Here is a 20,142-nt window from a genome sequence, read left to right on the forward strand (position 1 = left end):
TATCTGCATACCTGCAGACTACCTATTCAACTTCCCTATATAAGATACCAGTCATTAAAGCATTCATGGAGGGCCTTAGGAGAATTATACCACCAAGAACACCACCTGTTCCTTCATGGAACCTAAATGTTGTCCTAACTAGACTTATGGGTCCACCTTTTGAACCCATGCACTCCTGCGAAATACAGTTCCTAACTGGAAGGTGGCATTTCTCATCGCCATTACTTCCCTAAGAAGAGTAAGCGAGATTCAGGCGTTTACAATACAGGAACCTTTTATACAACTACACAAGAATAAGGTCGTCCTAAGGACCAATCCTAAATTTTTGCCAAAGGTTATTTCACCGTTCCATCTAAATCAAACAGTGGAACTTCCAGTGTTCTTTCCACAGCCAGATACCGTAGCTGAAAGGGCACTACATACATTAGATGTCAAAAGAGCATTGATGTATTACATTGACAGAACAAAAAACATCAGAAAGACTAAACAACTGTTTATTGCATTTCAAAAACCTCATGCAGGAAACCCAATATCAAAACAAGGTATAGCCAGATGGATAGTTAAATGCATCCAAATCTGCTACCTTAAAGCTAAACGACAGCTGCCCATTACACCAAGGGCACACTCAACCAGAAAGAAAGGTGCTACCATGGCCTTTCTAGGAAACATCCCAATGCAAGAAATATGTAAGGCAGCCACATGGTCTACGCCTCACACATTCACCAAGCACTACTGTGTAGACGTGTTATCCGCACAACAAGCCACAGTAGGTCAAGCCGTATTAAGAACGTTGTTTCAGACTACTCCCACTCCTACAGGCTGAGCCACCGCTTTGGGGAGATAACTGCTTACTAGTCTATGCAAAACATGCGTATCTACAGCGACAGATGCCATCGAACTGAAAATGTCACTTACCCAGTGTACATCTGTTCGTGGCATCAGTCGCAGTAGATTCGCATGTGCCCACCCGCCTCCCCGAGAGCCTGTAGCAGTTTGGAAGTTACCTTCTACTATTTATATATGTATCATCTCAACCTTAAATAGGTGCATACTTAGTCACTCCATTGCATGGGCACTATTACTACAATTCAACTCCTACCTCACCCTCTGCGGGGAAAAACAATCGAAGATGGAGTCGACGCCCATGCGCAATGGAGACAAAAGGAGGAGTCACTCGGTCCCGTGACTCGAAAGACTTCTTCGAAGAAAAACAACTTGTAACACTCCGGCCCAACACCAGATGGCGAGCTATTGCAAAACATGCGAATCTACTGCGACTGATGCCACGAACAGATGTACACTGGGTAAGTGACATTTTCATTTCACTGTACAGATCCCACTAGCACTTTCCCAGATGGAGTCAGCACTCACCTGGAGAGGCAAGTAGCCAGATGTGAAACCCAATGATGATGCCACCCAAGAAAATGACATTGTGGTGATCACTTACACCACTAGTGGTAATCACTGGTTAAGGGCTTCAGGAGAACCCCTTAGGGACCCTAGTTTCATACACCAGTATGGTTCACACTCCTTTGTTCAAATACACAGAGAATACATCTCCAAGTTCTGGTCTTCTCACCAAAGATCCCTGTGTGGCCTCTCAGGATCAGAGAGCCACTAGTAGGACACCTCTTACACTACGATGCCTTTGACTTTGATTGAGACCTAAACAGCTTAGACACAGCTGGAGCCAGTTCTCAATGCCCTTGAGGACGAATACATCAATGTAAACTGTCTCATCATCAAGTGTTTTGAAATACAAAGAGAGCATCAATTTAGGAGTCTCGGGTAAACTCCCTTCCAATTCCTGGGGCAGAAGAGTGGACCAGCCTGGGTGGTTCAAATCAAAATAAAAGTCCATATATTTTTGGGCTGATCACACCTTGTGGGTCAAAGCAAACTAATACTCTCAACTTTCTTACCATGAAAGAAAATATTTCATATAGAGAAGGCCTGGAAAGGATATTGTTAAAAAGAAAATGAGTGTACCCTTTGTTTACAGAGTACGAGAGGAGATAAGAGCAATGAAATCATGCTGAAACACGAATACATAAAGCCAGACTCAACCAAGCAATAACACAGACTGCTGTAGCCAACCAAAATAATATTGCTCAAACTCCCCTTTAGCAATTCTGACTCACTCACCAAAATTGTGGCTTGCCATCATCAGTGCCATTTAAGCTTGTACTCCAGCAGATGGTCAATTGCTTGTATGGTCACAGGATCAGCAGTTCTTTCACCTGATGGCACAGATTAACACAACTCTGAATAGGATGCTTGCTCACAGTAATGTTAGTAATCAGTCAGAGTGAACTTGGTTTGTAGGAAACACTGGCCAATTGTTAGAAAAAGGAGCCTCTAGCTGGCAGTGGCTTGCGCCCTGTCAAAGTAGGGACCCTTCTTTCTCGTCAGGATAAGGGTGTTACACACCTAAAATAACCCTTGTTCATCCCCTTGGTAGCTTGGCATGAGCAGACGGGCTAATCTCAGAGGCAATATGCAAAGGGTTTGCACATAACACAGTAATAGAGTGAAAACACTACAAATTGACACCACACCCATTTTGGAAAAATAGCCAATATTTATCTGTGTAAAACAAGACCAAAATGGTATAAATCCAACATACAGTAATAAAGATACACATTTGTAAGAATCAGCTTAAACTACAGTTGCTTGAAGCAAATCGCTCTGCCTGGGACTACCACGGCGTTGTGAACAAGAAATTCAACAGTTCAGGCCGACTGAGGTTGTAGGCCAGCTACGGTGTCGGGAAGCCCCTGTAGGAGGCTGGCTTAGTTTATGGTATACACCCATGTAAAGCACCCTACATTAACTCTAGGCACCCCTTAGTGATAGTGAATCGGTATCCAGATAGCAGAAGCGCTCTAGGGGTAGCTGAAGCGAGCACATACAGCTCATTTAGGAGGAATGCAAAGCACTTGCAATACCACAGTAGTCAGACAGTAACTCACTCATAAGAAAGAACCACACACGTGTTGTAAAAATAAAGGCTACTTTATAACAGCACTACTACTGAACTGAACACACATAAAACAACCATCAGAAATAGCATATGCATATATAGGGCCCAAGGGGAGGGTCCAACCATATTCTAAAAAGGTGGAATGTGAAAGTGGGACTCCTGCCAAGGTAAGTGTGGTGGTTAGCCAGGGGCTGTGGGGAGTTAGGAACACAAACGGTAAATATAGTAGGTGTAGGAAGTTGGCTCTGTATATACTATTTCAAAGTAAGAAATAGTGTGCACAGAGTCCAAGGGTTCCTCTTAGATGTAAGATAGTGGCAAAAAGAGATAATTCTAATGCTCTATTTTGTGGTAGTGTGGTCGAGCAGTAGGCTTATCAGAGGGTAGTGTTAAGCATTTGTTGTACACACGCAGGCAATAAATGAGGAACACACACTCAAAGACTTACTCCAGGCCAATAGGTTTTTATATTGAAAAATATTTTTTCTTAGTTTATTTTAAGAACCACAGGTTCAAGATTTGCAGTAAACACTTTAAATGCAAGGTACTTCACTTAGATACTTTAGGAACTTTGAATAAAATATACAGTCTTTGTAAAAATGGCAATAAGCTATTTTCAAAGTGGACACTGCAAAAATCAAAAGTTCCTGGGGGAGGTAAGTAAAGGTTAGATTAGGAGGTAAGTAAAGCACTTACACATCTCAGTTCAGAGCATAGGCAGCCCACCGCTGAGGGTTCAAGGCAACCCCAAAGTTACCACTCCAGCAGCTCAGGGCCGGTCAGGTGCAGAGGTCAAAGAGGTGCCCAAAACGCATAGGCGCCTATGGAGAACAGGGGTTCACCGGTTCCAGCCTGCCAGCAGGTACCTGCGTCCTCGGGGGGCAGACCAGGGGGGTTTTGTAGAGCACTGGGGGGGGGACACAAGTAGGCACACAAAACACACCCTCAGCGGCACAGGGGCAGCCGGGTGCAGTGTGCAAAGCAGGCGTCGGGTTTCAGGTAGGAAACAATGGAGGGACCCGGGGGTCGCTCTAGCGGTGCAGGCAGGCACAGGGGGGCTTCTCGGGACAGCCACCACCTGGGCAAGGCAGAGGTTCGCCTGGGGGTCACTCCTGCACTGAGGTTCGGTTCCTTCAGGTCCTAGGGGCTGCGGGTGCAGTGTTGGTTCCAGTCGTCGGGTCCCTTGTTACAGGCAGTCGCGGTCAGGGGGAGCCTCTGGATTCTCTCTGCAGGTGTCGCTGTGGGGGGCCGGGGGGGGGGGGTCGTCTCTGGTTACTCACGGGCTCGCAGTCGCCAGGGAGTCCTCCCTGATGTGTTTGTTCTCTGGATCTCGAGCCGGGGGCGTTGAGTGCAGAGTGTGAAGTCTCACGCTTCCGGCGGGAAACGTGCAGTCTTTGAAAGTTGCTTCTTTGTTGCAAAGAAGTAGCTGGTTTTGAACAGGGCCGTTGTTCACGGGTGTTTCTTGGTCCTTTAGAGGTCGCAGGAATCTAGGTTCTGGGGAGTCCCTAAATACTGAATTTAGGGGTGTGTTTAGGTCTGGCTACTGTCCTTGAGGGTGGCTACACCCTCTTTGTGCCTCCTACCTGTGGGGGGGGGGGGGCACATCCCTAATCCTATTGGGGGAATCCTCCTTCTACAAGATTTCTAAAGGCAGGGGCCACCTCAGCTCAGGACACCTGACTGGTGGGTGACTCCTACTTGTTTTTCTCATGATCTCCTCCAGCCTTGCCGGCAAAAGTGGGGGCAGTGGCCGGAGGGCAGGGCATCTCCACTAGCTGGGATGCCCTGGGGTGCTGTGACAAAAGGGGTGGGCCTTTGAGGCTCACCGCTAGGTGTTACAGTTCCTGCAGGGGGTAGGTGTGAAGCACCTCCACCCAGTACAGGCTTTGTTCCTGGCCACAGAGTGACAAAGGCTCTTTCCCCATGTGGCCAGCACCATGTCTGGTGTGTGGCAGGCTGGCAGAAACTGGTCAGCCTACACTAGAAGTTGGATTGGTATTCAGGGGGCATCTCTAAGATGCCCTATGGGTGTATATTACAATAAATTGCACACTGACATCAGTGTCCATTTATTGTGCTGAGATGTTTGATACCAAACTTCCCAGTTGTCAGTGTAGCCATTATGGAATTGTGGAGTTTGTGTTTGACAAACTCCCAGAAAATATACTCTTATGGCTACCCTGCACTTACATTGTCTAAGTTTTGCTTAGACACTGTAGGGGTATAGTGCTCATGCAGATATGCCCTCACCTGTGGTATAGGGCACCCTGCCTTAGGGCTGTAAGGCCTGCTAGAGGGGTGACTTACCTATGCCACAGGCAGTGTGAGGTTGGCATGGCACTCTGAGGGGAGTGCTATGTCGACTTAGTCATTTTCTCCCCACCAACACACACAAGCTGTAAGGCAGTGTGCGTGTGCTGATTGAGGGGTCCCCAGGGTGGCATAAGACATGCTGCAGCCCTTAGATACCTTCCCTGGCATCAGGGCCCTTGGTACCATTTACAAGGGACTTATCTGAGTGCCAGGGTTGTGCCAGTTGTGGAGACAAAGGTACAGTTTAGGGAAAGAACACTGGTGCTGGGGCCTGGTTAGCAGGGTCCCAGCACACTTTCAATCAAAACTTAGCATCAGCAAAGGCAAACAGTTAGGGGGTAACCATGCCAAGGAGGCATTTCCTTACATGCAGTGTTATCCTATGGGAGGAAAAACACATTCTGAAAACAGGTAGAATACAGAGACTAACAAGACCAATCTCCAGGAGTAAAGGTGAGTAATGGACAAGATCCAAGGCACCCCCAGCAGTATACCCTCAGTGGCACGGGGTGGCCAGGTGCATAGTGCAAAACAGCATCCAATGGAGATTGGTCACTGTGAAAAGAGCCTACAGGCTCTGGCCAACAGCGGGTCTCAGGCCTCACAAGGCTGGGGCATAGGCAGGGCCACTGGAATTATGCATCAGGAGATAGCCAAATTATTTGTCAGGGTTGAGTAAATTATGCGACAAGAAAAGGCAAATTATGCGGCATAATGCAGCACATTTTGAAATTGTGTTACTTAATGATTTTGTCATTTTTAAACGTGGTAATGTCTGGTCATTGGTTTCACCTCATTAGTACCATTTTAAAACCCAAGTATAGCAATAAGCAACAAAAAGGTGTCAAGCCTAGCTTTGCAAAAGGCCTTTCACTGCGTTGCAACACACCATACATTCATACATCGCTGCATTTTTACTAACTTTTATACCGTTTGAGCTATAAACAATTTGAATTTATTAATTTTTTTAATCTGAAGAATATGCAGCAGGTGATGGATTATGTGGCAAATGCGTCAAATACTTAATTATGCAAGAATCACAGCATCCGCACAATGGCATAATTCCAGTGGCCCTGGGCATAGGTAGGCACCTTTCCCTAGGGCCATTGGCTCAGGGCCAACTGGTGCAGAGTTGGCCTTATGTGTCAGGTTTTCTTTATCTGAGCGGTCACAGTAGAGGGAGGCTGGGTGCAGAGGCTGCAGGCATCATCGGGGAGTCCATGAGGGTTGAAACCACAATGGACTCAGACTCTGGAGGGCTGGGGAACCTTGTTGGCACCAGTAGTCCACTTCAACTCTGGTCAGAGACGGCAGGTGCAGTTGTGACTTCAGGATAGGGTTTTGGTGGTTCCAGAGGCTTCAGAGCCCTTTCTTTTGGAGTTTGCTGGAGAACGTGTCCAATGTTCACAGGAGAGCTTGAGACTTTATTGAAGGTAGGCAGTCCTCCCTCGTTTCTGGAGTCACAGCTGCAGGGCGAGATTACTTTGGTGCAGATTTCATTGAGGGATGCAGACAAGCAGCGGGGTTGGTACCAAGTCAGCTGTTCCTCTTCTCCTTTTCAGCTTTCTCAGCTCTTAAGGGTCCTAGGTCTTATTAAGTCATCAGGATCTGCTTCTCTGGTGCCAGAGCATCCCCATAATACTGAATTTAGGGGTGTCTAGGGTAGTAGCCAGTGGGCTACTAACCTTTGGGGTCACTACGCCCCCGATATGACCAATTCCTCTGTATGACATCACAAAAATGGTGTAGTGAAACCAGTCTAGTTTTTATTGGGACTCAGGAGGTCAGTTTAGCCCTTTGGCTTGCAGACCTGTGCCCCTGCCACCTATTGACTTTTAACCTAATTAGCGTGCTCTGTTTTAGTCCATTTATTTAAAGATTGCTGCTATTGTTTAGTTAGAGAAATGTTTTGATTTGCATTATCAGTAACACTCTGTGAAGGCGTCACTATCAGCGTCATAATCAAGTGATGTACACAGCTACTCACATCGTGTCCCTTTCTCACTTTATGTGTGACTGGAACATCATGTACACTTTTGTTTACATAATAGCCACCACAAGTCTGCCTCCTTATCAATTGTTTGGGAACATACCTGTGTGAGGGGTCCTACAAGATCTGTACATCTCACACAGACAAGGTTATCAGAGGAATTCCTTCCCGATGCCATATGTGCTGCACGTCACCTAGCTGCAGAACTCAGCCTTCGTGTCACCACGGAGTCGGACCTCGAGACCTCATTCCAAGTTAATGAGGGTTGGGGGGCCCTTGTCATGGACATGGTAGTAGTAGATTAAGTTTATCATACCTAGCTCTCATTAGGTTAGGTGTTAGTTCTCTATGCTAGGGATTTTACATCTCATGTTTATTGCAAGATGGTGGGAGTCTTCGTATTCACAACTCGCATCTTCAAAATGATGCTTCCTTTATTGTTCATTATCCTAATCATTAATCCTAATCATTGCAGCTCATGCATTTTACTGTAGATTGCAGTCCTTTCAATAAATATTTTGAAAACTTGCTTGCATCTCCTTCATTGCCTCTGTGTGACTGAGACTTCTTGTTAACGTAAGAAAAGGATAACTTCTGATCCACCATGACTTTCCTGAGACATTGAAATCTTGAGTCCATGCATAAGGCTGCCAGAAATCACTTTTTACTGTATGCATCTTTGGTAAGGTACTGCTTGTGAGCCAGGTGGAGGGGGCAGGAGGTTTGGGTTGAGTTGTGCCTATAGTTGCGACTTGCTGTAGGAATGGCATAGTCGCCAACAAACAAAAGTGCTGTCATCCTTAAACCAGCAGTCTCGCTAAGAGCGAAAATGAAACTGTGTATCCGCCTTAGAGGTGGTACTTGTCTGTATAGCTAATTTTCCTGCTTCTCTGGGTGCCAAGTGGGATCTGGATGGGGGGTGGCTTCCTTTTTTATGAGGGGAGCCAGATTTGCATTTCAAAGGTTGCAGCCTACTCAGTGGTAGGCTACTCAGCAGGTCATCCTGTGAGAGGGGGTGTTACTCCCTCTTCCCGGACAGGCTTTTGTTTTGGGCCTCCTGAGAGCAGAACCATGTCTCAGTGGTAGGTTGTCAGAAACCAGTCAGCTAGGACACTAGAGGCTGATAGGTTTGCAGGGGCACCTGTAAGGTGCCCTCTGGGTTCATGCATTGATACATCAATCACTGGAATCAGTGTGGGCTTATTGATACTAGGTGTTTGATACCAAATATCCCTATCCTCAGTGAAGCCATCTTGTTGCTGGGGAATTCGTATTGACCTGTGTTCAGCACATGCATTTGAAATGGCTTCTCTGGTCACTTACTATGTCTGAGAACTGACAAAAACATTGCAGGGGCATATCTGTTCTTGTGGATATGCCCTTGCATGTAATATAATGCACACTGCCTTAGGGCTGTTACGCCTGCTGTTGAGGTGACTTACGTATATTGCATGCAGGGTTAGGGGACATGGCACACAGGGGTGTGTGACATGTCTTGTTTTCATTTTGGTCTGCACCGGGCACACGTCTTGCAATAGCATTCTGGCATGTACTTGGTGAAGGGTCCCTTAAGGTAGCACAATTTGTGTTGTAGCACTTAATGGCCTTCTTTAGCACCTCAGGGTCTAGGTAGCAGAGTTACCATTTACTAGTTACTTGTAGATGGTGCTAAAAGATTACCCATTGTACAGTTATGGGGTGAAAGAACACTGGCTCTAGGGACCTGGTTGGCAGGGACCCATCGCACTTCAGTAAAAGCTGCATCAAATAACAGGCAAAATGTGTGTTTGGGGGGAGGAATGAGGGGGGGGGGGCTGCAACAAAACTCCTGTTCCCTAGTGAGAGCAATGCCTAATTTCCCTAGCAGACTTGGCATACATTTTAGGTTTAAAAGATAACTACTGTTAGTTATTGTTAAGCCATATTTTATTTCTAAATACATTTTAAAGGTTTTGCATGGATCCCTTTGGAAACATTGACAGACCCAAGGATCATGAATGTAATGAAGATAGACAAAAACTACAGTGGGAGGTTAAAAAAAATAATCAAATTTACCTTCAAACATGGACTCCAAATCATCACTACAAACAGCTTCCAGGGCCCCTCTTGCCCATACATAACCAGCAGAATCCTACAGTAAAGAATGAAAGCTGGCTTGCAAAGCAGTACATCGTTAGCTTTGAGCTTATCAATCCATTGCAAGAACGTATGGCTTTGTCAATGCATAGTTTTTCTTATGGCAGATAGACTTTGATTATCTGAAGACTTGTCCAATCTTATCTTTCTTTTTATTCTGTTTGTAGGTTTTTGAAACAAAAACAAAGTCCAGCTTATCAGTACTTTTGTAAGAGGCTCACTGAATTCCGCAAAGTCAGTGGTGTTGTGTTTGATCCTCTTGAATCTTACAACCGCAGAGAAGCAGCCACTCAGGGTTCTAAATCAAAAGGTTTGCAAAGCCATGATCCTAAACACGCTGCCACAAAGCCCCCAGTTTTAGAACCTTCTAACCATGGAAAAGCAATCACTCAAGTCTCTAAATCAAAAGGTCCACTAAGCTCTGATCCTAAATGCCCTGCCACGAAGCCTCAGGCTGCTGAATCTTCTAAACATAGAGACTTTGTCACTCAAGGCTCTAAATCGAACAGTTCACAAAGCAGCACCCCTACTTCCAAGCCTCAGGTCGTTGAATTTTCTGACTGTAGAGCAGCAGCCCCCCAAGGATCTGAATCAAAAGGTGTACAGAGATGTCCGCCTAAACCCACTGTTGAGAAGCCTCCAATTATTGAGCTGGACGATTCTGATTGTGAAATCATTGAGCCTCAGATGCCCGTGGCAAGGGCTTCTGTGCCTCAAAAGCCTGCAGTCGTGGGCCTTGGATCCCAGGTCTCCCAGCCTAAACAGCCAACCTTCCAGGATGAGCCGCTAGTCTCTTATTGTTCTGAAGATGAAAACTCTGATACTGAAGATCCGTCCCAGTCAAACCCTGAAAAAATCCATGAGCTTCCAATTGATCTGACACAGGATGGGGAACCAAGTCATCCTGTAGCCCAAGAGAAAACGCCTCTGCTCATAGAGAAGAAGCCTCAACCGCTACAAATCCAACATCTTCATCCTCAACGATACCTGAAGCCTCTTACTCCACTTCCACAAAGACCAGTGCCTCTGCCTCATCTTCACTCCCTCCCCCAAGAACCAGTGCCTCCTCCTCCTCCACCTTTCCTACCTCTGCTGCCGCAGGAGCCTCCACCCCCTTTACCCAAAGAACCAGAGCCAGAGGACCCTGCTCCCCTATATACAACCTCTCATCACAGTATATCCCAAAATCTGCAGTGTCCTGCTTCTCTTCACCTAGATGTAAAGCCTGTGCTTTTTCACCCCTCAAACTCAGAAACCCTTTCAGCCATCTGTCAAATTCCTAATCCTCTTTCAGAACAGCAGAGTTTACCACAAGTTCAGGAACTTTCAAGTTTTGAAGTGCCCTACATTAAGTCTGAAAAACCTGACCTTGAATGTGAATATTCTGGGCACCCCAGTGTGGATGCCAGTCCTTGGTTGCAGTCCTCAGAAAGCCAAGGGCTTGAACTTGTGACAGAAGAGGAGCCTTCTCAATCTCCAGAAGACATAGTAATTATGCCAGCAGAGAGCCAAGCTCCCAAGGTGGCGATGGCAAGTGCATCTCCAGAACAGTCCTCTCTCCACCGAAAAAGATGCAGACCTTCAAATGGAACCACTTTATCACCCAAGAGACTGTGTGCTGAAGAAGAAACCACAGGCAAGTATGCAAGCTGCATTTTCACAGGACTAACTTTTAAACTGTATCTTCAAATGATCGATACTTTGTTTAAAATGGGTATGGCTATGTTTCTATGACACATTCTTTAATTAACCAGCTAAGTTTGTCACAGGAGTTTTCAGTACCTTGTGCTTGCAATTTAATTTCCTACAAGAGTTTAAAAATGGCTTGTGTTTCTTGTAACCACTGAAGACCATTGCACATTGAGGGCGAAGGCAGGTCCCAAGCATTTGTTACTTTATTTTTTGTTTTATTTTTAATTGGATACTCATGAGATGGCGTCCGATGTATTTGACAGTCACCTGTTGGTCCAGGAGGATCGCTGACAGGGTGTCCTGAACAGATCAGTGTTGATATTTCCTTTCCGGCTCAGGCTGCAAGGTTGGTATCTTGTTGGTATCTTGTTTCTATACCGAAAATTGTTATACTGGCTACAGAAATAGAAAACTTTCAGGATTTAAGATTCGGCCCATTCAGTAGAGTGCTAGATGTATTTATTATCTGGTAGAGACTTCTAGTTGCAGATTCCTTATCTTAGAATTTCCCCCAGGCTTCAAACTGGATCCAGAGATTTTTCTTCGAGCAATACCCTTGCGCGTCGGTAGGTGGCGTTGGTCGACACCGTAGGCGTCGTGGTCGCTGTGATGACATCGGGAGTAGTACATAGAATTCAACCGTTTTGTCGAAGTTTTTTGTGCACGACTTTGGTGCGTCGAGATGTCCCCGAAGACTAGGTTCAAGCTATGTGAGGACTGCCATTGGACTATGTCGGCGACGGATCCTCATCGCTTTTGTCTTTGGTGCCTCGAGCGCGACCACGACCCGAAGTCATGCTCCGAGTGTCAGGCCATGCACCAGAAGGCTTTGAGGGACCAGTCCCCAAAGCTAATGGCGACCCAGCACTCGACTCTGTGTAGGTCCCGGGCTTGCTCGAGAGGAATGTCTCGAGACCTGTCGCGGAGTCCTGACAACTCGTCTTCTTCTAAATCCTCGGGTCAAGGTAAGAAGAAGAAGAAATCAAAGAAGTCCCATCGCTCTCCAACTTCGCCCCGTTGCTCTGCTGACGCAGGAAGAGCGTCCACGCACTAGGCCTCCGTCCTCGGAGCCTGCGTCTGGGTCAACTCCGCGCTTCCCTGAGTTTCCCGGAGCGACCCCCGCCCAACTAAAAGAGTTTTACGAGGCCATGCGCCTCATATTTGGGCCCTGGGGATTTGGCTGAGGAGCCTTCAGGTTCTGCGCCGGCTGCTTTGGCCCGCCCACCGAGGTCACCTCCGGATCCGTGCGTGGATCCGCACCATTGCCGGTCGCACCCTCAAGACCTTCCCCGGCGCTGGGTCGAATATTGTTGGTGAACGATGGGAGAGCTGCGGCAAAGTTCACAATCCGTTGTGTGCTGAATACGACCGACTCTCCGGGCAGATTGGTTGCAACGACAGTGGCCTTACGGCGCCACGCCTGGTTACGCACTTCTGGTTTCTCGGGGGATGTTCAACAGTCACTCATGAACATTCCCTTTGATGGCACCCACCTCTTCGGAGACAAAGCGGACTTGGCCTTGGAGAGATTCAAGGATTCCCGGGCTACGGCTCGGCCCAACGGTCTTTCCTCAGCCTCTCGCCCACCACAGCCCGCTTTTCGCTCCTTTCGTGGACATGGAAGGGGCGCCATGTCGCGTCTTCCAAACAGCCACCGTGCCACGTACGCTGGCCAGTCTATGCGTGGCCGAGGAATCCCACGTGGCCATGGGACAGGGAACCAGAGGTCTGTCCAGTCCACCTCTGCCCCCGCTGCAGCCTCCAAACCCTCCTAGTCCGTCCCCTCACTCCCGCCCAGTTGGTGGCAGGTTGGTTGTTCACCATCACCTGCCCCACTGGGAACACATCACCACGGACAGGTGGGTTTTGCAGATCGTTCGAAAGGGCTACTCCCTCCCTTTCGAATCTGCTTCACCGCACATGCCACCATCCTTCAATCATCTTCCCGAGGATCATTTGGCGCTTCTCTGCCAGGAAGTCGCAGCTCTCTTGGCTATAGAAAAGGTCCCTGTGCCAGAAGTAGGTTGTGATTGTTATCCCCGCTACTTTCTGATACCAAAAAAGGACAAGGGCTTACTTCCTATCCTAGACCTACGGGACCTGAACTACTTCCTCAAGAAGGAGAAGTACAAAATGCTCACCCTGGCTCAGGTTCTGTCTGCCTTAGACCCAGGAGACTGGATGGTAGCGTTTGTCTTGCAAGACGCTAATTTCCATATCCCCATCCTCCCTGCCCACAAACGTTACTTACGATTCGTGGTAGGTCACGAGCACTTTCAGTTTACCGTGCTCCCCTTCGGCCTTATCAGTGCCCCTCGGGTGTTCACAAAAGTGATGGCGGTGGTTGCAGCTCATCTGCTCAGGTTAGGGGTCTCAGTCTTCCCCTACCTTGACGACTGGCTGTTGAAGGCAGAGTCGCCCCAGAATGTTGTCTCCCACCTTCAGACTACGGCGAACCTCCTGCACATGCTGGGGTTCACTATCAACATGCCAAAGTCACACCTGACTCCCTCTCAGTCGCTCTCTTTTATCGGGGCAGTTCTGGACACAGTGCAGTATCTGGCTTATCCTCCCGACAAACGAGTCCAAGACATTCAGGCTATGATTCCGATCTTTTGGCCTTGGTCTTGGGTTTCAGTGAGATTGACTGTGAGGCTGCTGGGCCTCATGGCCTCCTGCATCCTGCTAGTAACACATGCCAGATGGCATATGCGGGCTCTGCAGTGGGACCTGAAGTTCCAGTGGGTGCAGCATCAGGGGAATCTATCCAACCTGGTCCAGATTTCGGAGGGAACTGCGAAAGACCTGCAGTGGTGGCTTTCGAATCCAAATCGGGTCCACAGCAGATCCCTCTCCCTTCCCCAACCATATCTCTCTATAGTGACAGATTGTCACTTCTGGGTTGGGGTGGCCACATGGGGGAGGTGGAGATCAGAGGCTTCTGGTCTCTGGCGGAGTCCAGACTCCAGATAAATCTGCTGGAGCGTCAGGCGATCAGGCTTGCGTTGAAAGCATTTCTTCCCTCTCTCAAAGGGAAAGTAGTGCAGGTGTTCAAGGACAATACTGCCGCCATGTGGTACTCCAACAAACAGGGCAGAGTAGGGTCCTGGATCCTTTGTCAGGAGGCACTGCGCCTCTGGACATGGCTGGAACATCAGGGCATTTCCCTGATGGTTCAACATCTGGCGGGATCCCTCAACGCCAGAGCAGACGAACTCAGCTGTAGATGCACTGCCGATCACAAATGGCGTCTCCATCCGGAGGTGGCGCAAGGTCTCTTTCAGCAGTGGGGAGGGCCTTGGTTAGATCTGTTAGCCCCTGCAGAGAACGCGCAATATCAGCTGTTTTGCGTGTTGTAGTTTCCAAGGCGGCACTCGCTCGGAGACGCTTTTCAGCTCGAGTGGATGACCGGCCTCCTTTGCGCCTTCCCGCCTATCCCTCTTCTGCCCAGAGTTATCAAGAACGACCGGGCCCAAGTCATCTTGGTGGCTCCGAACTGGGCTTGAAGAGTGTGGTATCCAGAGCTATTGAGCATGTCCATCTATCCTCCACTCATACTGCCTCTTCGGGCGGATCTTCTGTCGCAGCAACAGGGGACAGTTCTTCACCCGAACCTGTCCAGCCTCCGCCTTCGTGCGTGGAGATTGAGCGGCACCAGTTGGCGGGTTTTGCCCTTCCACCCGAAGTCTGCAATGTTATCTTGGCAGCCAGGCGTCCATCGACTAAAACTGTATACGCCTGTCGTTGGAATACATTTGTGGCATGGTGTACCAACAAATCTGTTGATCCCCTTTCTGCTCCTTTGTCAGATGTTCTTCTGTTCATTCTTTCTTTAGCCCAGCAGGGCTCTACTTTGGGCACCCTTAAAGGGTATTTATCTGCCATTTCCGCCTTTCGTAGTCTACCTGATCAGCCCTCACTCTTTAAATCTCCTATTGTGCGTAGGTTCTTAAAGGGGCTCACCCACTTATTTCCTCCCACTCCATTTATCGTGCCTCAGTGGGACCTTAACCTTGTAATTACTTATTTGATGCGTACTGTAGGAAGTTGGCTCTGTATGCACTATTTCAATGTAAGGAATAGTATGCACAGAGTCCAAGGGTTCCCCTTCGAGGTAAGATAGTGGTAAAAAGAGATAATACTAATGCTCTATTTTGTGGTAGTGTGGTCGAGCAGTAGGCTTATCCAAGGAGTAGTGTTAAGCATTTGTTGTACATACACATAGACAATAAATGAGGTACACACACTCAGAGACAAATCCAGCCAATAGGTTTTGTTATAGAAAAATATATTTTCTTAGTTTATTTTAAGAACCACAGGTTCAAATTTAACATGTAATATCTTGTTTGAAAGGTATTGCAGGTAAGTACATTAGGAACTTTGAATCATTTCAATTGCATGTATACTTTTCAAGTTATTCACAAATAGCTATTTTAAAAGTGGACACTTAGTGCAATTTTCACAGTTCCTGGGGGAGGCAAGTTTTTGTTAGTTTTACCAGGTAAGTAAGACACTTACAGGGTTCAGTTCTTGGTCCAAGGTAGCCCACCGTTGGGGGTTCAGAGCAACCCCAAAGTTACCACACCAGCAGCTCAGGGCCGGTCAGGTGCAGAGTTCAAAGTGGTGCCCAAAACGCATAGGCTAGAATGGAGAGAAGGGGGTGCCCCGGTTCCGGTCTGCTTGCAGGTAAGTACCCGCGTCTTCGGAGGGCAGACCAGGGGGTTTTTGTAGGGCACCGGGGGGGACACAAGCCCACCCAGAAATTTCACCCTCAGCGGCGCGGGGGCGGCCGGGTGCAGTGTTAGAACAAGCGTCGGGTTCGCAATGTAAGTCAATGAGAGATCAAGGGATCTCTTCAGCGCTGCAGGCAGGCAAGGGGGGGCTTCCTCGGGGAAATCTCCACTTGGGCAAGGGAGAGGGACTCCTGGGGGCACTTCTGCAGTGAAAGTCCGGTCCTTCAGGTCCTGGGGGCTGCGGGTGCAGGGTCTTTTCCAGGCGTCGGGACTTAGGTTTCAGAGAGTCGCGGTCAGGGGAAGCCTCGGGATTCCCTCTGCAGGCGGCGCTGTGGGGGCTCAGGGGGGACAGGTTTTGGTACTCACAGTCGTAGAGTAGTCCGGGGGTCCTCCCTGAGGTGTTGGTTCTCCACCAGCCGAGTCGGGGTCGCCGGGTGCAGTGTTGCAAGTCTCACGCTTCTTGCGGGGAGTTGCAGGGTTCTTTAAAGCTGCTTCTTGAAACAAAGTTGCAGTCTTTTTGGAGCAGGTCCGCTGTCCTCGGGAGTTTCTTGTCGTCGTCGAAGCAGGGCAGTCCTCAGAGGTCGCTGGTCCCTTTGGAAGGCGTCGCTGGAGCAGAGTTCTTTGGAAGGCAGGAGACAGGCCGGTGAGTTTCTGGAGCCAAGGCAGTTGTCGTCTTCTGGTCTTCCTCTGCAGGGGTTTTCAGCTAGGCCGTCCTTCTTCTTGTTGTTGCAGGAATCTAATTTCCTAGGGTTCAGGGTAGCCCTTAAATACTAAATTTAAGGGCGTGTTTAGGTCTGGGGGGTTAGTAGCCAATGGCTACTAGCCCTGAGGGTGGGTACACCCTCTTTGTGCCTCCTCCCAAGGGGAGGGGGTCACAATCCTAACCCTATTGGGGGTATCCTCCATCTGCAAGATGGAGGATTTCTAAAAGTTAGAGTCACCTCAGCTCAGGACACCTTAGGGGCTGTCCTGACTGGCCAGTGACTCCTCCTTGTTATTCTCATTATTTTCTCCGGCCTTGCCGCCAAAAGTGGGGGCCGGGCCGGAGGGGGCGGGCAACTCCACTAGCTGGAGTGTCCTGCGGTGCTGTGACAAAGGGGTGAGCCTTTGAGGCTCACCGCCAGGTGTTACAGCTCCTGCCTGGGGGAGGTGTTAGCATCTCCACCCAGTGCAGGCTTTGTTACTGGCCTCAGAGTGACAAAGGCACTCTCCCCATGGGGCCAGCAACATGTCTCTAGTGTGGCAGGCTGCTGGAACTAGTCAGCCTACACAGATAGTCGGTTAAGTTTCAGGGGGCACCTCTAAGGTGCCCTCTGGGGTGTATTTTGCAATAAAATGTACACTGGCATCAGTGTGCATTTATTGTGCTGAGAAGTTTGATACCAAACTTCCCAGTTTTCAGTGTAGCCATTATGGTGCTGTGGAGTTCGTGTTTGACAAACTCCCAGACCATATACTCTTATGGCTACCCTGCACTTACAATGTCTAAGGTTTTGTTTAGACACTGTAGGGGTACCATGCTCATGCACTGGTACCCTCACCTATGGTATAGTGCACCCTGCCTTAGGGCTGTAAGGCCTGCTAGAGGGGTGACTGACCTATACTTGCATAGGCAGTGAGAGGCTGGCATGGCACCCTGAGGGGAGTGCCATGTCGACTTACTCGTTTTGTTCTCACTAGCACACACAAGCTGGCAAGCAGGGTGTCTGTGCTGAGTGAGAGGCCTCCAGGGTGGCATAAGACATGCTGCAGTCCTTAGAGACCTTCCTTGGCATCAGGGCCCTTGGTACTAGGAGTACCAGTTACAAGGGACTTATCTGGATGCCAGGGTCTGCCAATTGTGGATACAAAAGTACAGGTTAGGGAAAGAACACTGGTGCTGGGGCCTGGTTAGCAGGCCTCAGCACACTTTCAATTGTAAACATAGCATCAGCAAAGGCAAAAAGTCAGGGGGCAACCATGCCAAGGAGGCATTTCCTTACACGTACCCCCTTTGAGCCAATGCATAATTGTCCCTTGCGGCTCCTCAAATTCAAAACTGTCTTTCTGGTAGCTATCACCTCTGCACGCAGAGTCAGTGAGCTTCAGGCCCCTCCCTCAAAACCTCCATACATGCCTGTACATCCTGACAAAGTAGTGTTATGCACTAGAGCTTCCTTCCTTCCTAAGGTGGTTACACCATTTCATGTAGGCCAGTCCATCACTTTGCCTACCTTCTACGCACCCCCATATCGTTCCCATGAGGAGGAGAGACTCCACCGTCTGGACTCAAAAAGAGCGTTGGCGTTCTACCTCAATCGTACTAAAGAATTCCAAGTGGACGATCAACTCTTTGTTGGCTATCTGGGTGCGAAAAAAGGGAAGGCGGTGCAAAATCGTACCATCGCTCGATGGGTGCTTCTTTGCATCAAAATGTGCTACGCTTTGGCCAAGAAGCAACCTCCTGAAGGCTTGCGTGCTCATTCCACCAGAGCAACTGCTGCTTCCACTGCGTTAGCATGCAGAGGTCCTGTCCTGGATATCTGCCAGGCAGCTACGTGGGCATCCCTGCACACATTTGCTAAGCACTACTGCCTGGACAGTCAGGTCCGTCGAGACTGCGCTATTTTGGTGTTTCGGCCCTACAGAACTTTCTAGTACAATCTTGGTTCGAAGCCCACCAACGAGGATGGCATTGCTTGGGTATCTATTCTAAGGTAAGGAATCTGCAACTAGAAGTCTCTATCAGATGTACAAATTACTTACCTTGGGTAACGAAATATCTGGTAGAGACATATTCTAGTTGCAGATTCCTTACCGCCCACCCATCCTCCCCGCTTGGGATCTGATTTCTAGGGATAGGGATTCCCCCTTTCAGGTCCTTAGCTCTGGCGCACCAATCTCAGTGTTCTTAGCGGCTCTGCGATCTGGCGTGGAAAGTCGTTAAAAGAAACTGATGTCACTGCGCGAGGGCGGCATCTATGCGCTACTCCCAACGTCATCATGGCGACCACGATGCCTGCGACGCCTGCGGAGTCGACTGAACCACCTACTACCGCGCAAAGGTATTGCTCGAAGAAAAATCTCCGGATCCAATCTGACACCTGGGGGAAAATTCTAAGGTAAGGAATCTGCAACTAGAATATGTCTCTACCAGATATTTTGTTACCCAAGGTAAGTAACTTGTACGTTAAACACAACGTAACCTGATGTAAACATTTTCAGATCAACCGAGAATATCGTCATCAGCGCCTCAAGTATGACTGCAGTACCTACTTACTGTAATTATTTCCACACAGCAGAATTCTTAAGTGTACTCACAGTCAGTCACCCACCCATGCCAATATGAACTTTGATTCTATCTACTGGAGATATCAATCCATATTACGCCCCTCTTATGCAGAACAATTTGCCTTGGAAGTTCACAAGTCCCTAATTTTCTCAGGGTGACTTTCCGCAGAATACGTGCCTGGAATAGACAATATATGGGCAGGTGTGCTTAGCAGGTTACTAGCAGCAAACCACAAATGGAATTTTGATACGTCAGCTATTTTTGATCTTCAGGCAGTGGCAAGTTTTGCAGCATGAATCACCTGTGATTATCATGCTGTGCGATATTCTGCCATTTAGTGGTCGACCAACTGACCAAAACAAAAGTCCACTATTAACCAGCAGGTGGAGCTGTCCATGATTGTTAGGAGAGACATTTTCCACATATGTACTTTGTCCGATTACTCTACAAGATGAGGTCAGATCACTGCATGACAATACTGGTAGCATCATCGGGACTCTGGCAGCAATTGTTATACCAGCTATGGGGGATGGCAGCAGAAACACTGATCTTATTCTAACCAGATCCTCATTTTTCTCTTCCAGTAGAAAGGTCAAGTACTTAACCACGATCCACACTACTTACATCTGATATTCTGGCTGCTCAAAACACAGAATTAAATACATAAAAGCATCTGAATAGTTGCAAACAGATCTTTCAAACAGCCAAAGCACATTCTGCTCTTAAGACCTGCACAATAAAATGTACTGTGTTTATTATATGGGCACATTCCAGTTACTTGGACCTATTGATCTGCATCAATTCTGGCTTTTTATGCTCCAGTTGACTTTGTCTGAGTTAAGGCCCTCCTCTATAAGTCATTAGCAATAATGTAAAATCTTAGAAGACAGGTCAGCCATTGATATTCTCAAGAAGTGTTAAAAATTAAGAGTTTATGAATGTACTCTCCTGTTCTTGTTGCTGAAGTCACAGTCATCATCCTCCATGGGAGCTTAACCCAGTTATAGTGGCATGAATGAAAGCC

At 48.1% G+C, this 20,142-nt stretch overlaps 1 protein-coding gene across 1 annotated transcript in view; it reads left to right on the forward strand.

Annotated features, from left to right (window-relative positions):
• The window catches only part of LOC138267428 (SURP and G-patch domain-containing protein 2-like), a 156,370-nt gene that overhangs the window by 84,352 nt on the left and 51,876 nt on the right, over positions 1–20,142 (forward strand). Inside the window, exon 7 of the mRNA XM_069216360.1 lies at positions 9,590–11,058. Coding sequence (XP_069072461.1) covers positions 9,590–11,058 — 1,469 coding nt within the window. The remainder of the gene's footprint in view (positions 1–9,589; positions 11,059–20,142) is intronic.

This window comes from Pleurodeles waltl, chromosome 12 (assembly GCF_031143425.1).
Source record: "Pleurodeles waltl isolate 20211129_DDA chromosome 12, aPleWal1.hap1.20221129, whole genome shotgun sequence".
NCBI classification, from domain to species: Eukaryota; Metazoa; Chordata; class Amphibia; order Caudata; family Salamandridae; genus Pleurodeles; species Pleurodeles waltl.